The sequence below is a fragment of the Cryptotermes secundus genome, unplaced genomic scaffold, assembly GCF_002891405.2.
Source record: "Cryptotermes secundus unplaced genomic scaffold, Csec_1.0 scaffold70, whole genome shotgun sequence".
Lineage (NCBI taxonomy): Eukaryota > Metazoa > Arthropoda > Insecta > Blattodea > Kalotermitidae > Cryptotermes > Cryptotermes secundus.
Window position 1 is genome coordinate 1,260,904 of NW_019734964.1, and position 24,824 is coordinate 1,285,727.

Consider the following 24,824-nt stretch of genomic DNA (forward strand, 5'->3'; position numbering starts at 1 on the left):
CCTCCATAAACTTCTTAAACCACTCGAAAACTTGCGTGCGAGATAGACACTGATCACCATATACTTCTGTCAACAAATTGTAAGTTTCAGTGGCAGATTTTCCAAGTTTTGTGAGGAATTTGATGTTAGCACGTTGTTCTGCATTAGCACTCAGCATTATTCCGACGGAGCTCAGAAACACGATCCGCTTCTAACAATGGTCGCGGCCAGACTAACCGATGCACGTGAATGAAACTTTGTGTGACGGTAGAGGGAAGTCCAAGGGTCAATGCCCTACCCTCCTCTTCGTCAATGACGTGGCCGGAAATGAGTCATAAAAGTAATCCGGGTTCTTTATTGCCACACCTTGTATAAACAGAGAATAACAAACAGAAGAACGCACACTGGTGATGACTACACGCCAACTGTCTGGAGCTGATAAGCAAAGTGCGATCTATACGTCCAGACTGGCACCACTGCAACCCGAGTCGTCCCTTTGATGCGACGGGAAAAGACCGCCAAGCGAGCGAACAGCCCATTGTGTATCATTTTCCAACGGAAGGATGATACGGGGTACCGTCCACACTGATACGATACGGGGATACGCAACAAGTCTAGACCCGGCTTTAAGCAGTGACGAAATCGTAAGTTCGGTGGGGGTGCAGCCAGAAGAGTGGGAAGAAAGTGAGAATGAGGAAGAGGTGGACAGTGCTGCTAGTAAGAAAATATCACATAGTGGTGCTCTTAATCATTTGGAATCCTTACTAGACTATCTTGAGAGCAAAGAGAACAGTTTATTAAGTGACAAGCTAATATTACGTAGGCTTCGTACGGATATCCATAAAAAGGAAAATTCCGCAAAAAAGCTAACGACAGTATTAAATTTTTTTAAGTGTTAAGTGTGAATATTCGTAAAAAGTGTTGGATGTTGTTGAACACTGTGATTGAAATAACTAATTCATACTTCAGTATAATGTAAAAAAAGTATTAAATAGGCCATGAGAGGACATAAAAATGAGGTTGAATAAATTTAAATACAAGTAGGCCTATAGTATTATGAAAGTACAGTATTACAGTACTACTTTTAATAACATTTGTCTTAATTGGGTTTTCGATTAATCGTGATTTCCATCCCCACCATTATCCCCGATAATCGAGAGTTGGGTGTATATTAAACCTTAACCACTGCTTAATTTGTCAAATCAACTGAACTGAAGATATTAACAAACAGTAGGACTTGATTATTAACAAATTTAGCTTGGTTGTAATTGGTAGGGAGATTTAACTATGTATTAACAATCGGCTCATAGATGGCGGTAAGGTTGTCAGCCTTATGCGCCGGCCACCCTTTACTCCCAAGAATATTCCTAGTACTCATTTCTATTGGAGGCTGAGTCGACCACAGGGTCATAGTGCTGCTGGAAGGATTAGGTCAATTGAAAAAAATCCAATGACCTCACTCTTGCAGTATAAGAATTAAGTCATTTTGACATAAGCAGGTTGTAGTGTGATTTAATTGAATGACAAACTGAAGAGCCTTCATGGTGTGATAGAACTTGTTGTAAATTGCTTTCTTCATTTTAAATCACATCAATTATTTATGTATAAAATAATGGTGTTTGTGGAAAAGAAGGCACTGTAATAAAAGAACCCATAATCATCTTTAGTAATAGTAGAAAGTTTTAATTGCTGACTTCACAGGCTCACATCCTTCACATAATGCTCATTTGTCATTGTGGTCCATTATGGTAATATGTTCTTTAAAGTAATTTTTAAAAGAATGGGCTCATCTTCAGATTTTTCTGCCATGAAATACCACTTCCTCAGCCTTTAATTCAAGGATGGAAGTGATGAAGTGTAATGAAATAAATTAGACTCTGTAGGTAAAACAAGGAGTGCGCAGCAGTGTGGTTGATTGAGGCACTATGCTACAAGCCAGAAGGTCGCGGGTTTGAGTTCTGATGAGGTGGATTTTTTTTCCTTCAATTTACCTAATCCTTCCATCCACACTATGACCTTGGGATCAACTCTGCCTCTAACAGAAATGAGTACCAGGAATCTTCCTGGGGGGTAAAGGGAGGCCGGCCAATAAGGCTGACAACCTTACTGCCATCTGTTTAGAAGATGTGGGAGCCTCGACATCTCTCAACCCTATGGGCCTTCACTGTCTGTTACAGGATAGGTTTACATTTACCTGTAGGTAAAACAATGTTTCATATTTGGAAAAGAATTCTGGTATGGAAGAAAAGGATGAAAAGTTGCAGAGACTTTGGACTCTTCCATTTTCAAGGTGGAGCGTGGATGTGAAGTCTTTATAAAATATGATATGTATATGATGCTTGTTATTAAATAGAAGCTTGTAATAGTTGCCCATCACACAGAAAAGGTTGGCCTTTGCTGTATCCAGTTTAATAAAACAAAGTATATGTAGATTCTATTGTACATAGTACATGTACTGTAATAAATGTGCATGAGAATAGGAAAGTCTGATCACTGTTTATGGAGAGTGTTAGATCTACCGTTATACTAATTGAATATAGAGAACTTCCACCATTTGGATTATCCAAATCAAAGTAAAATGCTTTTAAATGATACCCAGAGCAGCTAAGAAATATTTATAGCCAAATTTATATTTATTCATGTCATCAGTGGAATATTATAGTTTTTCTTTGACTATTATATGTACAAGAACATCTTTTCATCTTTATTTTTGCTTCTTTTCTTACCATACTCTGGCTCTGTAAAGCTGTTTAGTCCTTGAAACCGATTTCGTGATTCACTTAATAATGCACATTTTCAGCAGGGATACATACAGGTTTTCCCCCAAATAAGTGATAGATACGTTGGTGTGTGGCTAAAACACTGAAGGGATAAAATATTTCTTCAAGGGCATGCTCAGGTCTGTAATTACTCGTTGGAAGACATTGCTATCGCCTGATATTTTTTCCTGTTCTTGTGTAAATGGATCTTTTCTTCTATGATTATCCAGTTTTTGTATTAATTTATTTTGTAAGCTGCCCCTAATTCTGTTAATCCATCTTTTCCAACTAATGTGCTTGCTGGACAGAAGATGGGAGTATGTTTTGTATTTGTCACTTTTACAGGTATGGAAGGAAATATTGATAAAGGTTTGGTAATGGGCTCAAGAGACTGGGAGGGCACATGTAAGTAATATGGTATCACAGTAGTTGGCAGTTCTTACTTCAGTGTTATTGAGCTCTCTGTTTTGCAGGGTGTACATATAAGTTATGTGCCATTTTACAGTAATGTATATCTCTTGAACTGAAAGGCATGTGATTGAAAATTAGGTAGTTTATATGATGTTTATAATTCCTGCCACTTGAGCATTTAACCTCTGTGTCAATCAGTTGTAAAAATGACATCTAAAGCAGAAAAAATGAAGGTGTGTATTATGGTTTAATGAGCTTATGTCTGTGGTTATAGTGCAAAGGAGATTCCATACAGTGTTTGAAAGAAAATTGCCAACAAAAGCATTTATTTACAAGCTGATTGGCTGGTTGGTTTCCAATGGCTGCATTTGGGATCATTTAACCCATTTTGCTTCTTGCTTCCCAATAGAGAGCACTCAAGTTCTTGCTTTGTTGCATCTTGAAGAAGTTTGCACTTTCCTTTTGGGAAGCTTTGCCAGGTTTGTTGCTCATTTTGCACTACCCAGGGGACACGTATGACTTAAAGAATGTCACGGACGCAAGCAGCTTTGTCCCCCTTTGATTTACAAGTGTTACGAATTGTTCGATCAATCTGGTTGCATATATAAAGGAAGGAGGCTTGGGATATGACCATTCACTGAAGTTCAGATGGATGCATTTCCAACAGGCTTCATTCACAGTCCACGAAAATCAGCCAGACATGTTGCCTGATAGTTAATCTAGCCACACACAAAATTCACGGTGTTCTGTAGAAGCATCTGAAATCCAAAAGTTGTAGGTCCCAAGTTTGGAACATGTAACCACCAAAAACAAAGTTGTTTTTGTTCTTGTTCTCGTTCTCCTCCTCCCCTCCCCCTCTTTTTTTTTGGGGGGGGGCAGTGGCTTTCTTCCAAGACATTATTATTATTATTATTATTATTGGAGGGGGTGGGTTTCCCCATGCACCGCGACTAATAGTCTATCGTACGTTCCCCTTTGATATTCTACCAGTCTCCATACCCTGCCAGTACTGGTGCTCACTATCAGCCCCGTTCAGCCAGCAAGGCTGGCTGCGGTACCCGATGCTTCCCCATCTACCGGAGACATTGGAAACTACTTGGGCTGGAAACTTTTTACCTAATTTTGCTCAGAGGTCTCCTAGAGACATGAGGATCTTTTATGTGCTGTAAATCTACGACACGGGACCCACGGTTTAAAATCCCTCCTGGACGACTTGTTTCCTGAATTTTTCCACCCTTAAAAATTCCACGACCTCTGCCGGGTTTCAACCTGCGTACCTTGAGTCATGAGGTGGGAACGTTACCCCTAGACTACGGAGGCCACTCTTCCAAGACTTTAAGCTGATGAACTTCTCACAGCTGAACGTGTGATTTCAGTTACCAGGCTGTCACTGTGCAGGAACCTCTGGCCATGTAGGAGCTGCAGATATTACAGTTAATGTTGACTTCCTTAATTACATGTGGACAGAAATTGAATACCATATTTGTTGCTCTACTCATGGGGATCTCATTAAAGATACATAACATGTAGGTCACTATAGCTGGATCATACTTAGGTGTTTTCATTCTGTACCTTTTTGTTCATGAACAGTGTTAGAAGTAAAATGGTATTCATATACTTCTTATGTACAGTTTGTATAGGAGCTCTGGCTTCTCAGTAACAAGAATAGATTCCCTTGATACTTACTGTAATTTAATTTGTGTGTTCAAAAATAATCTTTCAGATCTTTCAACTGAAGTGATATCAGCAGTCCCAATTATATCAACATCTACTCCATAATATTTATTTTCTGTGGAACTGTTTGATTTATAGAGTTGCCATATAATTTCATTTTCTGCTGCCTAACAGATGGCACTTTGATGCTGAATTAATGCAACAGGTGTAGTGGAAGAAATAATGAAAGAAAAGAATGTTTTATTCGTAGGTAATTTTATCTGTATTTTGGTTATTTTCTGCAGTATCGTCACCAGAGTATTGGTGTGTACCATGTTAATCAGCACCAGTTTTTGAGACACTGGGTTTGAAGTCTATTTGAATTACAGTTTAAACGCGACTTAAAACAGAACACATTCTGAAATCTCATAATAACATGCCTGTACAATAATGAAAATATAACAGTTCCATGCTAAAATTAGTTTCATTGTTATTGTCACAACTCATCAAATTAGTATTAACCAATAGAAGGAAAAAACTGGATGAGTGGCAAAACATACAGATTTGCCAGCATTAAAGTGGTAACTGTTCTAATCATCCAGTCATAGGAGTTACTAATCTGGTCATATGCTTATGGTTTGTGTTCAGGGAGCAGTTATCAGTTGCCTGAGCGTTTATGCTGTGAGAATAGATCACTGCATTGATTAAATAGTTCCTTTAGTTACTAAACAAGTGGCTTGCCTATTAAACATATTGTTGCATGGTTCTGTTTAAATTCCAACATTGTGCAAATGGGAATCTTTCTTGCATACACTATCATGTGTAGTATTATGTCATTCAAAGATTCTTGAGATATTGCCTATCGAAAAGAATGCTTGTGCTCATACAAATGAGTTTGGCTTGGGCTTTGCAAATGGCAGCTGAAGTGTAGTGAGTATGGCTTCAACATCACAGTACTAAATCTTTGCATGCCAAAGAAATGTAGGGTACTGTGGACAATGCAGAATAAATCCCAGACATTGCTGTCAAATGAATAGCACTCCTCATTTAGGAGGTCCTGGATTAAAGTCTTGGCCCAGGAATGAGCTATCCTGGTTAATGATTGTGATTTTCCTCAGCCCCTCTAGGCAGACACTAGGGTAGTATCTCTGGCATTCCCATGTCCTTTCCAAATCATTTGCTTATCAGCCTATCATTTGACCATACAACAGGTTTTTAGAACTATGAAACTAAATCTGATTTTTCCATACTTCAGGCCAACATTTCCCAAGCTTCTGTTACAACTTTAAACCCATTAAAACTCTGAAAGAATAATAATAGCCTGTCATAATATGCTGTTATAAAAAGTAATACCTCCATCTAGAGCAGAGGCTAAGAATGGTAGAGCTACACCCATTTCTTTGTACACAAAATTCAAATCTGAAAACAAGTCAGTACTCAGAGTTAATTCCAGGTGGATTTATGTAATGTTACGATGACTGTAGAATATGTATAAAATTAACTTCAGAATCTGTGTTCTTTTAACAAGTCTGGCATATGGAGAGAATTCTACAAAATTGTTATGCACGTATTATGTATAAAGTGAATATCTTGGTAAATCACATCTATCATATGCTTCAGCTTCTCTAGACTTTTAGAGTTTGATTAGCCCCCCTCACTCTTTAAAGCACTGGGGCGATTACTAATATACCACCTGGTTTCATGTGAAAGGTTCTGTATTTTGTTCAGAGAGTGTATTTATAGATTTCATATGATTATCAGAGTAAAACGTCATTAACTGATTGGTTGTTGTGGTGGAGTAGGAGTGTGTTTTCTGTGAGGTATAAATATTGTGTGAACCTTAAGCTTAAAAGTATTAACTGATTCCTGTGAAAGTATGAATAGGCTCAGCAACTGGTATTATACTTGAAGACTTAAATTAATATTTATATTTATAATTTTTAATGTATGTTAATTGAAAAAACTAAGTGTAAAATTATAGGTTATGTTTGGTTCATAATGTTTTCACTCTGACAGGGATATTATGAGAATCTGAGAAGAAGTAATGCAAGTAGAATATTTAATGCCATTAAGTTTGCGTCTTCTGGTCCTTGTTCTGTTATGTGTGTGTTGCATTATTTTGTTAGACGCTTCTGTTTAGTTCAGCCACTTTCTTAACTTTTCCATCACAAATTTTATGCAGTATTTTCTTAATGAAGATAAAGCAACATTAGTCATAGTCAAACTGTTTTTCTCTCTCATTTATGACTTAATCTTGTGATTGTTAATCTGTGTTATAGTCCCAGTAGCAGCAGCGTTTCACCACCACAACAAGAACGAGCAAGGAAGCGTGATCATGAACCTGATGTTGAAAGGAAGCACAAGGCCCTGAAACCATCACAGCATTCACCTCGAGAGACCAATATGTGAATAATCAGCACAGAGCAACTGGTTGAGGATTACAGTATCACAGGATGTCATCAGATTTTCACAAAATATTGATACCACTTTGCACTTCTTGGTCAAGAATGTTCATTTCTTTCTGAGAGTTCATGATTTCATACTACCAACCTAATAGCACAATTTGCAATGTGAAAGCAGGATGGACCAGAAAATACACTGAAGTGAATGAAATGTTGGTTCAGGTATCATTGTATTGTTTGAGTTAAAAAAGTAATACTCTATATGCTGGGATGAGTTAAATGGAATCATTCTGGTCTTCCTTTGTGAAATCCTCTTCATTATTATAACATGAGGTTTTTGTTTGTTTATATTTAGTTATGCTGAGCTGTTCAGAGATTTCATCACTTCAACTCCACTGAAAGGGTTCACCTTAAACTTACAGATGTTTGTGGGCGTGTTGCTGACATAATTGAATTTCCCAAACTGTTAACTTTACATGACACTTAAATTTGCAGATGAGTTAATATTGATGCCCATTATAAACAATATAGTTTATATATTTAGTAGAGCAGTGTGGAATGTGAATTTTCTTGAAATCAGGCTTATTGGCATTTCATTTCATATAAATATTGTGTTCAGACGCATCTAATCAGGGGTAGTAAATGGCTAGATTCCCTTTTGTGTACAATACATGTGTTATATCCTACTTGTTTTGACTTCCTGGGAAATCATCATTAGAAGCATGATTTTATTTACAGTATTTTATAACTTGTGTCATCCTTGAAAACTACTGACTGAACATTGGACAGGTAATTTTAATTATAAAATATCTTATTAGTAGTTTGTTTAAGGATTACATGTATTTTAGACATAAGTTATAAAACATTCTTGTAAATCAGTTGTGTTCACATGAACCAAATCATGCTCTTGATGACTTTCCAGAAAGTCGAGTCATACAGGATACAACACAAAAATAAACTGTAAACAAAGGAAAACATGGCAGTAGATTTCTCCTAATTAATTGCATTTAATGGTGTTAAAATATATATGAATTTAATTTGACTGCATTGAAATGTGTGTTTCATGACAGGGCATTAAATTTGTAATTTATCAGTACATTTTTAAAAATTGTGTTTATGCTCCATACTGGTTTTATGTATTGAATAAATCACTGTACCAGTAGAGGCAGTGTAAACTAACATAAAGAAGAAGAAGAAGATTTGCTGTAACTTGCAGTGCTGTATTTAGGCTTATGCAGTTCCCAGTTACAAGATAGAAGGGCTAAGCTTGTTTCTTCGTTACATTTTTTAAGTCTGACTTACGTGGAGTTTGTAAATTGAAATATATTAGGATTCAAACATGACGAGTGAATGACCGTTATGCTAAAAGATGTAGATGTATGAGCTTACAATGTGGCAAGACTTTCTGCTCAAGCCTAATTATCATGCATTGAAATGCTTACAGTCTGCACCACATTTTTTGCAGGTTGGCAACACTATATGCATACTTTTTGCTTGAAGTAATTTAAATGCTTAAAATTTAGAATTAATTGTTCTGCTTTTCTGGTATGCTTGGGTCCTTAATCTTCCATTGAACAAACAGTAGAATGTAACTAAAATGAAAGACCCACCCAAAACAGTGTATTTTGGGGAAAATATTAAGGTATGAAAGCTAGAAGATAATGGTGCAGCACATATTTAAAAGCCATAATTTTTCTTGTTATAGGGCAGGGTTTGCAAGTAGCTATCTGTATTCTGAGTGTAATTTATTTTGTCTAATTTTAATGTCACAGTTTGTGACATGGCATGAAAATTGCTAAAGAAATTGAATTTTAAATTTCAGCATTCCATTATCTTTCAAATTATTGAGGCAGATAATGCGCATTAATTATTCCATACCTCTCACTCGTGTGTGTAGGCTGTTCCTAGACTGGAATAATTCATCCCTTCCTCAAACACTGTTAATCTTTATTTCTGGTCATTTTGTTTTTGTTGTTATAATAATGACTTTTTTTTTTAAATGTTGACATGACAGTTTCAAAGAAAGACGCTGTTGAATACTGACTCTGCTTTATCTTTCAGAACACCTATAGCTACCAACTCTCTAATTGACTCACTCATTCACATCTGTCGTTAATGCAACTTAAAACTGTTCATGATTTCTCTTTAATTTAAAATTACATCAATTGCTACATGTTTCAACCTTTGCCATCTTCAGGCAGTTCGGTTTTTGAAACTGTCTCATTGCAGTAGATCTTAAGTCGATATATTTCTGTGCTGTTGCATATTGTTCACACTAAAACGTGCTTGCTTGGGAATAAAGCTCTCCACTCAGATTTATTTTCCTTTTGTGTCATCCATGTTTGTGCCCCTTTCGTATGTATGTTGTCACTAGTTGGAAGTATGGCAGTTGACAAATTCTGGTTCATTGTCAGGGATAGTAAACAGAACATATCTAACTGTTTCACAACCAGTGTAGGCTTGCTGCCTGTGTGGAGTAGTCGGTCAGTGTCATTACTGGCTATTGGCTTGACAACCAGGATTCAGTTCCCAGCAGAAGCAAGGAGTCTTTTCTTTGTTACCATGTCCAGACAAACTCTTTAGGGCCTGCCCTATAGGGTAATGTGCCTAGAGCTTGAAGTTGACCACCTTCCATATGCCTTCATGGAATATCTTTATTAGTTACACCTCTTAATGCATAGGTAAAGGCAGTCTTATATTTCCATATTAAACTTGTTGCACTATAGTGGACCTTACTACTCATTCATGCTTCATGGAATGGTTACTGCTGAAGCACAGGGGCAAATTTACCTGAACTAAATGATCTGTTCATTGACCCATTTGCCAGAGTAAAAGTACAGAGTTCATTGTAATTCTACATAATGTACCCAACACAACACCTAAAGTAATGCATTAGTGTACACTGAATGCAGAGTAGGAGAACCTCTCAACTGCTCGAAAATTGCAGCAAGGAAATAGTTAAAAAGTTTTCCTTCTTCTTTGAAACAGCAAAGTCTTTGATAAATTTAACCTACCCCCTGCCCCAAAGTGACACATTTTGAAACAGAGTTGGATTTTTCAACCATCAATCAAAATACTTGTTCAGTATATTCCAGTGAATATGGTGCAAATAATTGTTGATGTATGGCCTTCTCTCTTTAGTGCCATGTAGTTCAGAGATAGACATTTCAAAAGGAATATATTGCCTCCAACAAGAGGATTGAAGCAAGCCAAGCAAGAAACTAGCAGAAACAGTCTACAAGCTGAGTGGCTTACGCTCCTGCCTGAAAGGTGGAGATGCGTTCCTCTGAAACATGTTTCTGTCTGAGCTACATGGTGTTACAAACCAGAACATGTATACTCTTCAATTATTCATATTGTAATGTGTATGCCCAAACCGTCACTTCCTAGGCGACGATCCATGTTCCCGCTGCAATGCTATGTCATAGTTCTAACTATGAGTCTCCATGGTTGCAACGGATTGTTGAACCAGCAGGAATAATACACTTCCGCGGTAACGAGCATAGGACACATGAAAACTGAACTGTGGGAAATGGTATCTGGTATCCGGTCCACATAATGCCTACATAAGGGGGTGAATGCATCCACACAAGTCAGTTGAAGTCTAGCATTCGCCGAGTGAAGTCAAGAAGCGACTACAGCAGAAGGATTAATTGTGACATAAGTGTAAAAGCGAAGGAGAATAAATATTTACTATATCCTTGACCTACGTGAAGTTATTTGTCTTGCTGTATAGGCAACACACAACAGTATGTTACAGTACTTCAGGGAAGGTGGTGATCTGTTTGGTCAAAGACTTCAGTGTGTGATAACAATATGTACACATGTTTCGGTCTTCAGAGACCAACTTCAGAGGGACACCATTACATCAATACTGTTAGAAGCCACCATTACAGAACATGTTTTAAAAGTTAAAATATATACATGCAATATAAATAATATACAATTGGCTATAAAATCTTTACAATTACAGCAGCTGTTCAAATACAGTAAAATATTTTTAGCTAGTTTGTTAAGATTCTATTGGAATTCGTAAACGAAGCTGGTTCGTGTCGTCCCTCTTATTTCTTTTGACGGTGGCTGAATGTGTGCCACCTTGTCGTTCTCGAGAAGAGGGTTCTGCAAATATATTATGGGTATATTCTGTTATTTCATCAGTCCTGTTATGTTTTGTAAAAACTTGTGCTTTTGTCCTACCTTTAATGTCCTGTATGTGTTTGTGACCCGCTGTGTTGTTTTTACTGTTCTAGGTTGTGTTCTGCATATTTATACTCCTTGTGTCTGTGCAGTAACCATGGAAATGTTTGAGAATGCCAAAAAAGGGAGCATCATGAATATAAAAGAAAATTTCCATATATATCGCTTTAATAAGCTCAACAAATTGATAGAAGAACAGAAATACACGAAGGAAAGTGACAACCAGTATAATATGTTCAACCTCATATTACATCAGTACACGCCCACACTAACGCCACAGACTGTGGTGGCTTCTAACAATAATGTTCTCATTGCATTTTTCCATCCACTGTCTTAAGTATGAGTCCCATGGCTTGTCACATTGTGTACCATATTAAAGTCGTAGCGGTAGTATACATACTGCTTTAAGTGGAGGCAGGACAGTTTGGGTTGTTATTATGAGTTGTGGTCATCTTCTCACGGTTAGTATAACATTATCTTCCTTGTGGAAGACACCATATTTTGGCAAGAAAATAATCATTATTAGTTGCTGATATCCCCATAAATTATAAATGTTAATAAGGAATTTTAATGAAAAAAAATTTCTGAGCGTAAACACTGTTTTGTGAATGTTATGAATAAGTTCTTTATTTGCTAGAGGTCAAGACAAATGATGAAAACATGAGTGAAATTTTATTTTTGGAGGAGTGTAACTTGTTTATGGGAAGGGTTATAATTGTGAAAGTTAAAATAGTTTAAATTAGTACAGTTTCAGGTAAATATGTAGTAAACTATCAGCTGTGAGCAGATTTTTATTTTCCTTGCTTTCTCCTGCTTAAAATTTCTATTTTGAGCGAGATGATAGGTTAGACAAAGGGAAACTACTTCCTGTCTGAAAGATGGCAAATTGTGTAATTCAGTTGACAGTAAAGCTTTTCTGTCTGTAACATTTTAAAATAAGATTGTATTTAGTAATACAAAGTGTCATACTGTATCAGAAGAATTCTAAGAACATACTCTTTCATTTCACGTGGAGCCTAAGGTAAATATTATGCACATAATAATAATAATATATATGTCAGAAAACATATTCATTCATCCTATTATAAGAAATTGTAGAACTTATATCCGGTAGCTTCATGTTCCAAAATGCAGTTTAGAAGATTGTAAAGGAGTAATACTTTTATCTCATTTTAGAAGTATAGCTTACATGAGGTTGAGGTTCTCATAGTGGTGAATGTGAAGAAGATATCAGTCTTCCAGGATGTGATACTGTTGTCTGGTAGAACTGCACCTTTGTACCGTACTACACTGTGTCACATCCCAGAAGGCTAACCTTTGAGTATAGATTAGTTTGCCAGAACCTGAGATATAAGCAGTGTTGAAATTGTAATGATTTTCGTAATGTGTTGTCTTGTAAACTTTATAGATCATGTTACATTTAGTAGTAGAGTAATCAGACAACTTTCCTACATGTATTAAGATTAGCAGGCAACTTTGATATTATTGTGGGAGCTCAATATTGGTGATACATTGTCATTATTATAGTAATAATGAAGATATGGCCAACTAAGATATAAGTGATCTATCTTTATGGTAGGTTCAGAAGTTGGTTTGTACTTTCAGTGCCAGTATATGTTCTTATTTATGTGTAATGCCAAGTGTTGTGTTTTCAGTTGTGAGTGGGGTATGTTATAGTACTTTAAAATAAATCTTATCAAAAACAAGTTAATGTTTCATTAATCCTTTTGCGATTTGAGTACATAAGTTGAGCTTAGTGGTTATCTCTATGTTTTCATTGACTCAGTTGTTAATTCCAAGGGTGGCAGTCTGAATAAAGAGGAGAAGCCCCTGTGTTCTATGTACTTTCCATATGTGAAGGGTGTTTCAGAGAAGTTCTAACATATAGGGAGTCTATATAACATTAGGACAATTTTAAAAATTAAACACATTCTTAGGAGCTCACTAAAGAAAACCAAGCCAGAACGAGATCCACAATAGATGGCACAATGCATCCTTAGTATTCCCTTTGAAAGTGGCAGAAGTTACATTGGCAAAACAGGTAGACCTCTGGCTGTGCAACTGAAAATGGGAACAGACTCAAAGAGGATCTTCTAGAAAAATCAGTCCAACATGCCTATAAAGAGGGTCATAGGGTAGGCTGGATGATTTTGGAAATAGTAACAGCAGGTATGGAAAATACAAAGAATTGGCCTGTATGGCATGCTCAACCAATCTGGTCAGTTAACCCAGTCTTTATGTTTCATCTGGATCCCATTTATCAGCAATGAGATTATACCCCTCCCGGAGATCTGTATGATGTGACAGATTCTTTGTAGGTTTCTATTAGGTTTTAGTCTGGAATGATAATTTACCTATCCAAAATATTCTAAAACTGGTTTTCAGCTTTGCTTTAGAATGTGCTGTTAGAAAGATACAGAAAAACCAGGTGGAACTGAAATCAAAATGGAACACATCAGCTGCTGGTCTGTGTTGATATGAATCTGCTGGGAGATAAGGAGGTTGGTCTAGAAGTGAATGCAGAGAAAACTATATGTTGCTGTCTTCTCACCAGAATGTAAGATAGAATCATGGCATAAGGATAGCTAACAGATCCTCTGAAAATATTCAGTTCAAATACTTAGGAACAGCAGTAAGAAATAAAAATTTGATTCAGGAGGAAATTAAGAGGAGATTGAATTCTGGTAATGCTTGCTACCATTCAATCAAAAACCTTTTGTCTTCTCATCTGCTGTCTAACGTAAAACTGGAATATACAGAACTATAGTTTGGCCTGTGGTTCTGTATGGGTGTGAAACTTGGTCTGTGACACTGAGGGAGGAACATAGACTGAGGGTGTTTGAGAGCAGGGTGCCGAGAAGAGTATTTGGACCGAACAGGGATGAAAGTTTGACAAAAATGCATAATGAGGTTTGTAACTTATACTCTTTGTCATGTATGATCAGAATGAAATAGTCAACGAGGATAAGATGGGCTGGAGATGTAACATGAAAGGGTGCTGATGACTGCATATATGATTTTTGTGCGAAAACTAGTAGGAAAGAGGCCACTAGGAAGACGACGAGGTGGGTGGATAATATTAAAATGGCTCTTAGATACGATGGTGTGGTATGGACTGGCTCAGGATAGGGACCAGTTGAGGGCTTTTGTGAACACGATAATGGACCTGCAGGTGTCATAAAATTTTGGGAAATTCTTGAGTAACAGCAGAACTGGTTGCTTCTAAAAAAGGGCTGAGCTCCATGGAGTTAATTAGGCCACAGAAAGTATATGCAACTGATATTCTATGTGTGAATTGATACTTGTGTGTAGGTTATATATTGTAGCGTATGGACCCGTTGGTGGGGAAAGACCTGGAAACGGACTACGAGTACAGCCTCTACTATGTTGTAGGCGGTTAAACGCCCGTTTCTAAGTAACAGCCGGTACACGTCAACAACACCCGGGCTACTACCGGTAGGCGACTGCTCGGTAAATGGGTTCCGGCGGCAACGGATATGCCTGCATGTATCGGTAGAGTTATCGGTGGACTATAACAATGTAAATGGTGTTCTATATGTGGTTTATAACGGAGGAAAATTGCAGATCATTTCAGTATTCCTGGTACTCATTTCTGTTGGAGGCTGAGTCGACCCCAGTGCCATAGTGCGCATGGAAGGACTAGGTCAATTGAAAAGAAAATCCAATGACTTCGTCGGAGCGTGTGTACGTAATTTCTAATACGTAATATGTTTGTGATTAGTAAGAGAATCGATGTTTACCCACAGAATGATATTGCGTAAGAGAAGTAATATGAAGTTGGTAGTGTTGTGTTATAGTGTTTGTGATCATGGTGTAATTAGGGAATCGAACCGAAAGCAAGAAAATGATACAGAACAGGCGACCAGCTCTTGTTTATGTGTGATGACACGCGAGCAGTGTATGAAACTGTATGAAACAATGTGTAGATGTGTCCAATAGGGAACGATTCTGAACCACTCTAACCCAACTACATTTTATATAGAACTACCCGGCTCTACCGTAGCAACTTTAGGTGAATCTCTGGTGGAGTCCGAGTGAAGTGACAATGCGCGTGGATTTATTGCGAGACTGATACACTGGATACAATTATGAAATTATTTGAATTTATGATTTATTTCGAACACGGGCATGATTAGGAAATTGGCTCTCTGCCAAGACGAGAGTTAGAAAATCATAAATAATCAGCCAATTTTACTGCACACGGGAGCAGTGGGACGTTTATGTACCACTTTCAAAATTAGGGAATCTACAGTTAAAGCCAGACAGAAGGAATTTTCTTGACATGTTAGTTGCTATGTACGTATGTGCCCTAGGTGTGTGTAATTTCATTCGTGTGTTCACGGAACTTTAGGTTAACCAGTTCTAAACAATGTTATATGAAATCCTTTCTCAAGTTTAAAATTTTCAAATAGATTGAAGGGCACTTGCATCTACCACCATATCATTGCCATTACAACCTCACTGAACGGATTTGACCCCAGACTGAGAGATATTACAGTAGCAGCATTGGGTATTTGAAATGGAAGCTGTGGGATGAATGACTGGAACAGGTTTGTAGCTGTTTGTCTGTGGCCACTGTATAATTTAGATTAGGAATGTCACATAAAATTACATATATTGGTAATCTTTTGTAATAGGGCTGTAGAGTACAGACACAGTGGTACAAACATATCATAACTTTCAGGTCACTCCAACAGTGAGAGAAAATTATGCATGACATGAAGGAAGGCGGGAAGCAGAAACCGGTATGAAGAATAGGGAAGCTTTGTGTCCTATTGGTACTAGCCTTGATGAGACCACTTAAAGAGAAAATGATTCAGATGACTGGAAAGGCTCACTTGGATAAATATTGTGAGTATTAATGGTTCACATATTTGGATAGCTACATGTTGCTATTCACTATAGGTACAGATTAGCTGTAATTTATTGAATAGTCACAGTGCTGTGCTAAGAACAGGAAATTAAATTCTTTAACACCCATGTCCTGTCTATAGAACAGAGATAATCAGAACAATATAAGGCATGAAACCAGCAGGCATTTCAGGGAAAAAAGAGGGAATATCTGAAAGACAAAATTAATAAGTTTGCAACAGATAGGAAGAACATGAACGTTAGAGACCTGTACTGGAGAATAAATGACTTTAAAGAGGGGTTACCAGCCTAGAAGTAACTTAGTGAAGGATGAGAATGGTGATCTGCTTGCAGATTCCCACAACATTTTGAATAGGTGGAAGAACTACTTCTCTCAGTTATTAAATGGTCATGAGGCCAGTGATGTTAGGCAGATAGAAATACATACAGCTGAGCCATTAGTACATCATCCTAGTCCTTTTGAGGTTGAAATTGCTGTTGCAAAGTTGAAAAGCTATAAATCACTAGGTAGTGATCAAATTCTGGCAGAACTGATTCAAGCAGGAGGTCTGAGATCATAAACTCATTAATTCTGTTTGAAATAGGGAAGAATTGCCTGGTCAGTGGAAAGAGTCTATTATTGTACCAATTTACAAGGAGGGTGATAAAACTGACAATAGTAATAATCATGGGATATCACTGCTATCAACTTATGATTCACTTAGGATGGAAATATTGCACAATATTCACATAGAGTTTAGGATACCCATGAAAAAAGTTAAGCTGCTTAAAATGTGTTTAAATAAAATGTATAGTAATGTCTGTATAGGTAAACATTTGTGCGATAATTTTCATATTCAAAATGGTCTAAAACAGAGATGCTCTATCGCCACTGCTTTTCAACTTTGCTTTAGAAAATGCCATTAGAAAGGTCCAGGAAAACCAGGTGGGACTGACATTAAATGGGACACATCAGCTGCTGGTCTGTGGTGATGATATGAATCTACTGGGCGATGAGGTTGGTCTAGAAGTAAATGCAGAGAAAACTAAGTACATACATGTTGCCCTCTCATCACCAGAGTCCAGGGCAAAATCATGAAATAATAATAATCAATGAATATACCAGAAATATTGTGTGGAATACCTGTACTTAGGTATAATCTTGTTTTATATTATAACCTTCAGTTTTATATATAAATGACCGTTGTATTTTTACACAAAAGAATTAACTATTTTGTCAGTGTATCTAATTTTACTACAGTTCAATAGTATACGTTTGTTGATGTGTATTCACCTGATGACGGCTGTTAACAGCCAAAACATGTAGTGAGGCATAGCTGGATATTAACCTTGATACTCCTTAGTTGTTGAGTTGTGACGGAAAAATAAAGTTATGTAATACTTATTATCTGAGATAGCTTTGCATTTGTGTGTTGCATTTATATTTGTATTGGAAGCAAGCATTAATTTTATGACTTGTTCTGCATCCTTGGCTTAGGCCTATGAAGATTGTATAGACTGCATATATATATATATAAAACCGCCTCCGTGATCTAGTGGTCAGAGTTCGTGGCTACAGATCCAGAGGTCCAAGTTCGATACCAGACCTTTTCTGACGTAGTGCGCCTGGAATGGGGTCCACTTAGCGTCGTGATGATAACTGATGAGCTATTTCAAGAAAATGGCGGCTATGGTCTAGAAAACCGAAATTAATGACTGGAGATTCATTGCGCTGACCACACAACACCCATCCACAAAAGTTGACACTAACTTTGCTGACAAGTGGCAGTCACTCGGTCAGTATAGTTCGCTTGCAGACTAAAATCATAGAGTTTGTTTGTTTTGTATATATACTGTTCTACCAAACCAATATCATTCCTAATTTTGGTAATTTTCTGTTTCCTTAATGGATATTGTATTACTGTTACATTAATTAAGTGAATGTAAAAAATATGTCGTGTATAAAATCAATAACTTTAACTTGAAATGAATGCTGATATTTTTAAATCCTTATTGATGATTTTTATGACAGGGCTATTTACAGGACTAAGTAAAGGGAAGAGAATTAAGAGGTAAATAATTGTTTTTTCCTTGATTAAACATTCTCCATGTATGAACTGTTAATGAAAAACTAGGTGTCCTTGGAATTAGTACATCTCTGGCTAAAATGTAGTAATTTTGGGTACACTGGAGGATTACATTCCTTATATGTTTTCCACATATTGTGACTGATAATTGCACCAGTGAAGATGAAACCTCGCCTAGCAAATGATAACATTGCCAGCACTCATAGTATTACTGCATGCTGTTGTGAGATGACAACAGCAGCACAGTGAGACACTCTATTTCTAATACTAGTTCATAGTTAACAGCATTAGCACTATTTCATTCCTGTTTTGGTAAGGACGATTTTCTTAAAGCATCTCTATATCCCTTTGATATCTGCAAAGACCATTCATCGTTGCCATGCACCATAAAAGGAATTTTGACTGGTTTATGAACACAGAATATTGAAGAAAGCAGTCTTCTGGGATTTGGCACCGTGTATATGTGGTGTTAACCGACGTTTCGGAGGAACGTATCGCCCCCATCTTCAGGGTAGAAGAAAAAGTATAAGAAATCTGCAAGCGACAACACCGTGAGAAACGGTAAAGCAGACTGCTTCATATTCTTTTCTTTAGACAGTACTGCCCAAGAACAACTCAATGTATGTATGTGAGAGCCGTTAAGAAGAGCTTCCACAATTGGTGAATAAATAATATCAATACAGTAGTGGCTTTCCTAGGATGACATTAAGAAATAACGTCATCTGGAGTTGTTGATGAAAGATGAAGCACCCGTAATATTGATATTCTCTGGGAAAAGATTCATAGGCTTGCAGAAGCTGGTGTGCCTTTACAAAGCAAAATTTTTAAAAGAGGAACGAATTGATCGGTACTGCAGAATGAAGGTAAACAGTGTATTTACACCAGTCACACATATTCAGTGCCATCTACTATGAAAATATAATCTAGAATTGAAATTTGCCATTTTCTGGACTATAGCACCATGTAGTCTGTATGAGCTGACGTTTTGGAGGTGATACGTTACTTTGAAATGTCGGCTCATAAATGGATTACATGGTGCCATATTGCAGAAGACGGCAAATTTCATAACTACCTCTGTGAGAATCTCAAGCTGTTTAGTGATATAATGGTATATGTCACTGGTGATAACCCTGGTTTGTTTTCTAGCACAACTTAAACTGTAATCCTTCTCAATTGCTGGTACCCATTTTTATGTACTGCTTCTGTATTTTACAGCACCTTTAGTCTGCAGAAGTGTAAAGAAAAATTTCAATATTTGAAGGAAGTGAATGTCCTAAAAGTAGTACTTCTACTTTATGAATTTTTAACGGTTTAGATATGTTTAAACCTGTGCAACTTAAATAATAAGTGGTAGGAAGTCTTGAATTTTCTCTTCAGTATCCCATATAAATCTTAACCCTACATGAAGATACACAATATTCATTAACTCAGAAGGTACAGGTTAAAATAAAACTGTAATTGTCAGCTCACTGTGTTTTATTAACAAGTTACACAGCATTGCAGAACTAAATAACATAATCTATGAAAATTATACAGGAAAATAAATATTCAGATTCTACTACATTGTTACAGAAAATCAAACTTAATTCCATGTCTGTAACTTGGAATGTAAAACATTTTTATTGATCCAATTTGTCCCTGATTTAACTAAAACATTGTATTATGCTTAAACTACAAAATTAAACTGAATTTATCTAAATTAAAGTTAAAATGAAAAATTAAGTTGACATGAAAAGGAGTAAGTGCATCAGTGTGTATTTATGTGCAGACAAAAAATTTTATGAGTGTCACTTTACAACCATTTCTCCAGTTATTCACAGTTAAGCTCCTCCATATCAACCATTTTTTCGGTGTAATTATTATTTGCCGCCATAGAATATCGTATCTCCAGGGAAACACATCCTTTCTGTTATATAAACAAAAATTACATGCATTAAATATGAAATTATCATGACTTACAAGCTACTATTAATACAATTCTCATACTGCATATACAGGTGAATATAAAAATGGCGTTTTTTGCACATCTTTCAACAGCCTCAGAAGTTCTAAATCCTAACCATTAAATGTTGATATAAATTATCATCTGACAGCTGCATTTGCAGAGATGTCACAATATAAAAACTTAATGTCAACTAAATCTGTTGTTATTCAACAAAGTAATTACAAGAGCAATGAATGTGAAATGTGCAGATATGTCACAGTGTTATATTTTGCACTTGTATATTGAAGTTTAAGGCAGATACCTGATTTTGTTGCATCAGTAATCATAAGAATTATGTACAATCTTAATGAATGTAAATCACTGGAATATATTGATTATTAAACTATTTAATAACTGTGTAAAAGTTGATATTTCAAATTACAAAAGTCTTGACGAAACATGTTTCACTTTAAAATGAAATGGTACCAGCTTTTTATGGCGTGTAACAGTGAAGCAGCAGACAATTCTCACTTCAGCTAACAATTTGTGATGAGCAGTCAATTTTCAAAAGCACAAAATGGATATCATAAAGACACTAAATATGTGATGATGCAACTGGTTGAACACCTTTATATCCAGTCCATTGGTAAACATTCCCTTTTGTAATGACATTTAGCTCGTATACATCATCATGTTCAGCGCAAAATTTGAGAGAATGGTACCCACTCATGATGACCATAAGTAATCGCCCACACTGAAGCGAATATAGTGCAAATTATATTCCAAATTTCTGGGGTTAAAAATGTACAAGCAAGGTAGAATTTCTGAGTGTGACACTTCATAGGCTGAATTTTTGTACACCTGGAAAGTCCATAGCATGTGACATTATTCATTTGGTGAAATTTCTTAGTACCTTGAATAAAATTACATGCTTCACTTTCAAAAAACTAATTTCAATACTAGGCAGTATCATGTAAGCTACTCATGTACAGCATAAACATATCAGCAATAGTAATCTAACAACTGCAAATTCTTTATTTGATTAAAATATAATTATTGCATTTCTAGAACAAAGCAGTCTTCTGGATGTGGCACCGTTTAGAAGTGGTTTAACCGACGTTTTGGAGGAATGTATCGCCTCCATCTTCAGGGTAGAAGGAAAAATAAGAAATCCACGAGTGAAGAGACCGTGAGAAACGGTACAAACAGACTGGTATTGGAAAGAAACACAGCTATGTGAGAGCATGCGGTAGCGTAGTGGTTAAGGCAGTATGCTAGAAGTTGGAAGGTCACAGGTTCAAATACCGATGAGGTCATTGGATTTTTTCAGTTGACCTAATCCTTCCAGTCACACTATGGCCCTGGGGTTCATTCAACCTCTTTTAACAGAAATGAGTACCAGGAATTAAATAAATAATTTTCCTGGGGAGTAAAGCGCGGAAGGCGCATAAGGCTGACAACCTTACCGCCATCTTTGAGCCAATTGTCTAGATAATGTGGGACCCTCAACGTCTCACAACCCTATGGGACTTCATGGCCTGTTACAGGGATAGCTTTACTTACTTTTTATGTGAGANACCATACATCAGGTCTTGGTGGCGAGGATGGAGGTATTCAGAAGCTGAATGCGGTGTCCCAGATCGATACTGTGTTCAGCTATGGCAGACTTGTCCGGATGTTTGAGACAGATGTGCCGCTGATGCTCCTTCAATCTCATGTCCATGGAGCAGCCTGTCTGCCCAATATAGACCTTGCCGCACTCATGTGGGATACTGTATACACCCGGTGTCCTTAGTCCCAGGCTATCTTTGACTGGCCGGAGGAAACTGGATAATTTGTTTGGAGGCAGGCCCACTGATTTGATGTTGTGCCGGGACAGCACTCTGCTGATACAGTTGAATATAGTCCCGACATAGGGAAGGAAGGCGACTGAGCCCTGTTTATCTTCAGGCCAGCTGATGTTGGGCTGACAGTCAAGAACTCTGTGGATCTGCTGGTTGTTGTATCCGTTCTTCCTGAATGCATCCCTCAGGAGCACCAGCTCCGCATGTAGGCTGTCTTGATCACAAAGAGCTTTAGCCCTGTGCACCAATGTGGAAAGTGCAGCTTGCTTGTTGGAAGGGTGGTGGGGGGGGGGGATGCAGCGTTAAGGTAGAGGTTTGTATGGGTGGATTTGCGGTACACTCTATGGCCTAGAGAACCGTCGGGTCTCCTGTAAATATCTATATCCAGGAAGGGCAGGTGGCCCTCAGTTTCAGTCTCCATTGAGAACTGAATGCAATGGTGGATACTGTTTAGGTGGCTGAGGAAGTCCTTAAGCTTGCTGGACCCGTGTGGCCAGATGACGAAGGTGTCATCCACGTAGCGAAATCAGCAGCGGGGCTTGTGTGGGGCAAAGTCAAGTGCCCTCTCCTTGAAGTCCTCCTCCTACCATGGAGATGGAGGCGATACGTTCCTCCGAAACGTCGGTTAACACCTCATCTACACGGTGCCACATCCCAGAAGAATGCTTTCTTCGTAGTCACCGCCATGAAAACCCCAAATCTTATATTGCATTTCTAGTCTGCATCTTGGATGTTATACATTATTCTTTTCCACAGGTGAATCTTAGACAAGACTAAATGTTAAAATATAGCATTTTCCCAGTGAATATCATAGTTCATACAATTAGTATAACTCTCAAAGGCTGTTTCAAGGAAGTCCACAGGAAACAGAATAAAAAAAAACAAACAAATAATCACGCAAAACTTGCATGGTAATAATTATAAAACTATGGAACACAATACACCAAATATAAAAGAAGCAAAAAGCAAACACAAAATTATGTATTCCCACAAGGTTGTGTTTCCCTGATACGGCACCGGTACCGTGGCTGGGCACCGGTGCAGCTCCACCTAGTTATCGCATGCAACATCATTAATATCCTGGTTTATCCCCAGCAACTGCTCTCGGAAACTATCATCTGCTAGAAGTGTCGCCAGACTGGTCACTATTGCTTCTAATTGCCCCGGTGGTAACCCTAACTGCTGGCCACAGATAGCAATGGCAGTGTCAATCCTGGTATCATTGGAAGACTTCTGCTGCATGTCAAGGTATCTGTTGAAATCCACTTTTAAGCGCTTTGTATTGCAACCTATTTGATAGAAAGCCGTGAAACTAAATGAACCATTATCCATTACCACTCTAGCATTATCAGTTATCTTGAAATAGATTCCTGCGACCAGATGTCCTTTGGTGTCCCTCGAAAGCAAACTTCTGAAGTTGTATACAAGATTTCGACGTTCAGTTACAGTTACTGGACACAAAAAGGGACACCCCACGTACACAGCAGCTATGGAAATGGATTCTAGTCCACTGCGAGTTTCACGGTCTCGCCATATTATGTAATTACCGTCTGCAGTTAGTGTGTACTGATATTCTTTGCGGCAGTGAGGTTCATCTGACTGCGTAAACCAACCTGTGAACAATTGAACATTTGATGGTAAACACTAATATTTAAATATACAAAAATAGCCCATTATTTCTGGATTTATACCATTTCAGAATAATAATAATGGATGATTTAACCCATGCTGAAACCTGGTACTTTTCTATTCAACGGTACACACACTGGCAAACATTTCTACAAAAAGTGTGTTGATGTAATGAGAGTATAGGGAAACTTGACAGGATTCAGTGTATCACTTTGAAAAGTACAAGCACCTCATACCAAAACCGCACAACCTGCCTCTCCTTACCACCTTCGTATTCTCCTGTAAGTCTTGTTTACTCTTATCTATCTTGTTGTTGAATTTCTTTATTATTTTAAAAATGTGTATTTAAGTAAATATGTAAGAACACTTATGCGCCATTTCTATACAGAATGCATAGAAGATACTGGTGGGAAAGCCAGAAGGAAAGAGACCACTGGAAAGACCAAGACATAGGTGGGTGCACAATATTAAAATGGATCTTACAGTGATGGGATGGGATGGTATGGATTTGATTGATCTGGCTGAGGATAGGGACCAGTGGAGGGCTCTTGTGCAACATGATAATGAACCTTCAGGTTCCATAAAATTCTGGGAAGTTCTTGCATAGCTGCACAACTGGCAGCTTCTCAAGGAGGGCTCAGCTCCGTGAGTGAGTGATCCCGCTTTTCATAAGATAGTAAAACTGGTGCCTTTACCAATTATCAATAGAACCTCCGTCGAGTGTTAACAATATATATTCTTGTCACCATTTTCTCACATTTGCCTTACATGTTTCGGCTCACAAAGAGCCATCATCAGAGGCAACCACAACAAAAACATGGAAACACTTGCACTGCTCAACAATCACAATATACAGTTTTTTGTGGAAGATGTTACACGTATCGGAGCGTAAAACACAACAACATCCAGTACCCCGAGTGCGGGTATCCCATTTGCATTTAAAATATCACCCACAAAGCGGGTCGTTAATGTTAAAATTAAAGTTAAAACCGTCCAAGTAAAATATTCAGGTTCCTCTTAGTGGATAGTCCCAATGGGGGAGGCGTCAGCACGAGGTTGTGTGGGCT

General features: G+C 37.5%; 2 protein-coding genes and 1 long non-coding RNA gene across 5 annotated transcripts in view; 2 read left to right on the top strand and 1 right to left on the bottom strand.

Annotated features, from left to right (window-relative positions):
* LOC111869018 (myeloid leukemia factor) overlaps nucleotides 1–9,523 on the top strand; it is a 31,616-nt gene extending 22,093 nt beyond the window's left edge. For 2 of the 3 annotated variants that reach the window (XM_023860195.2, XM_023860196.2), the window contains one exon: nucleotides 7,082–9,523. In XM_023860195.2, coding sequence (XP_023715963.1) covers nucleotides 7,082–7,211 — 130 coding nt within the window. In that variant the 3' untranslated portion in view covers nucleotides 7,212–9,523. Of the gene's footprint in view, nucleotides 1–3,083; nucleotides 3,144–7,081 lie in introns of all 3 variants that reach the window. The other variant, XM_023860197.2, reaches the window with a different exon arrangement.
* Nucleotides 9,524–14,803: 5,280 nt separating this feature from the next.
* On the top strand, nucleotides 14,804–18,794 carry LOC117282671. Its single transcript, XR_004513504.1, has 3 exons — nucleotides 14,804–15,972; nucleotides 16,107–16,273; nucleotides 18,780–18,794. It is a non-coding gene; the product is annotated as an uncharacterized LOC117282671 (long non-coding RNA).
* Nucleotides 18,795–22,444: 3,650 nt separating this feature from the next.
* The window catches only part of LOC111869033, an 11,758-nt gene continuing 9,378 nt past the window's right edge, over nucleotides 22,445–24,824 (bottom strand). The window contains exon 5 of the mRNA XM_023860219.2: nucleotides 22,445–23,741. Within this exon, the coding sequence (XP_023715987.2) occupies nucleotides 23,179–23,741 (563 nt within the window). The 3' untranslated portion in view covers nucleotides 22,445–23,178. The remainder of the gene's footprint in view (nucleotides 23,742–24,824) is intronic.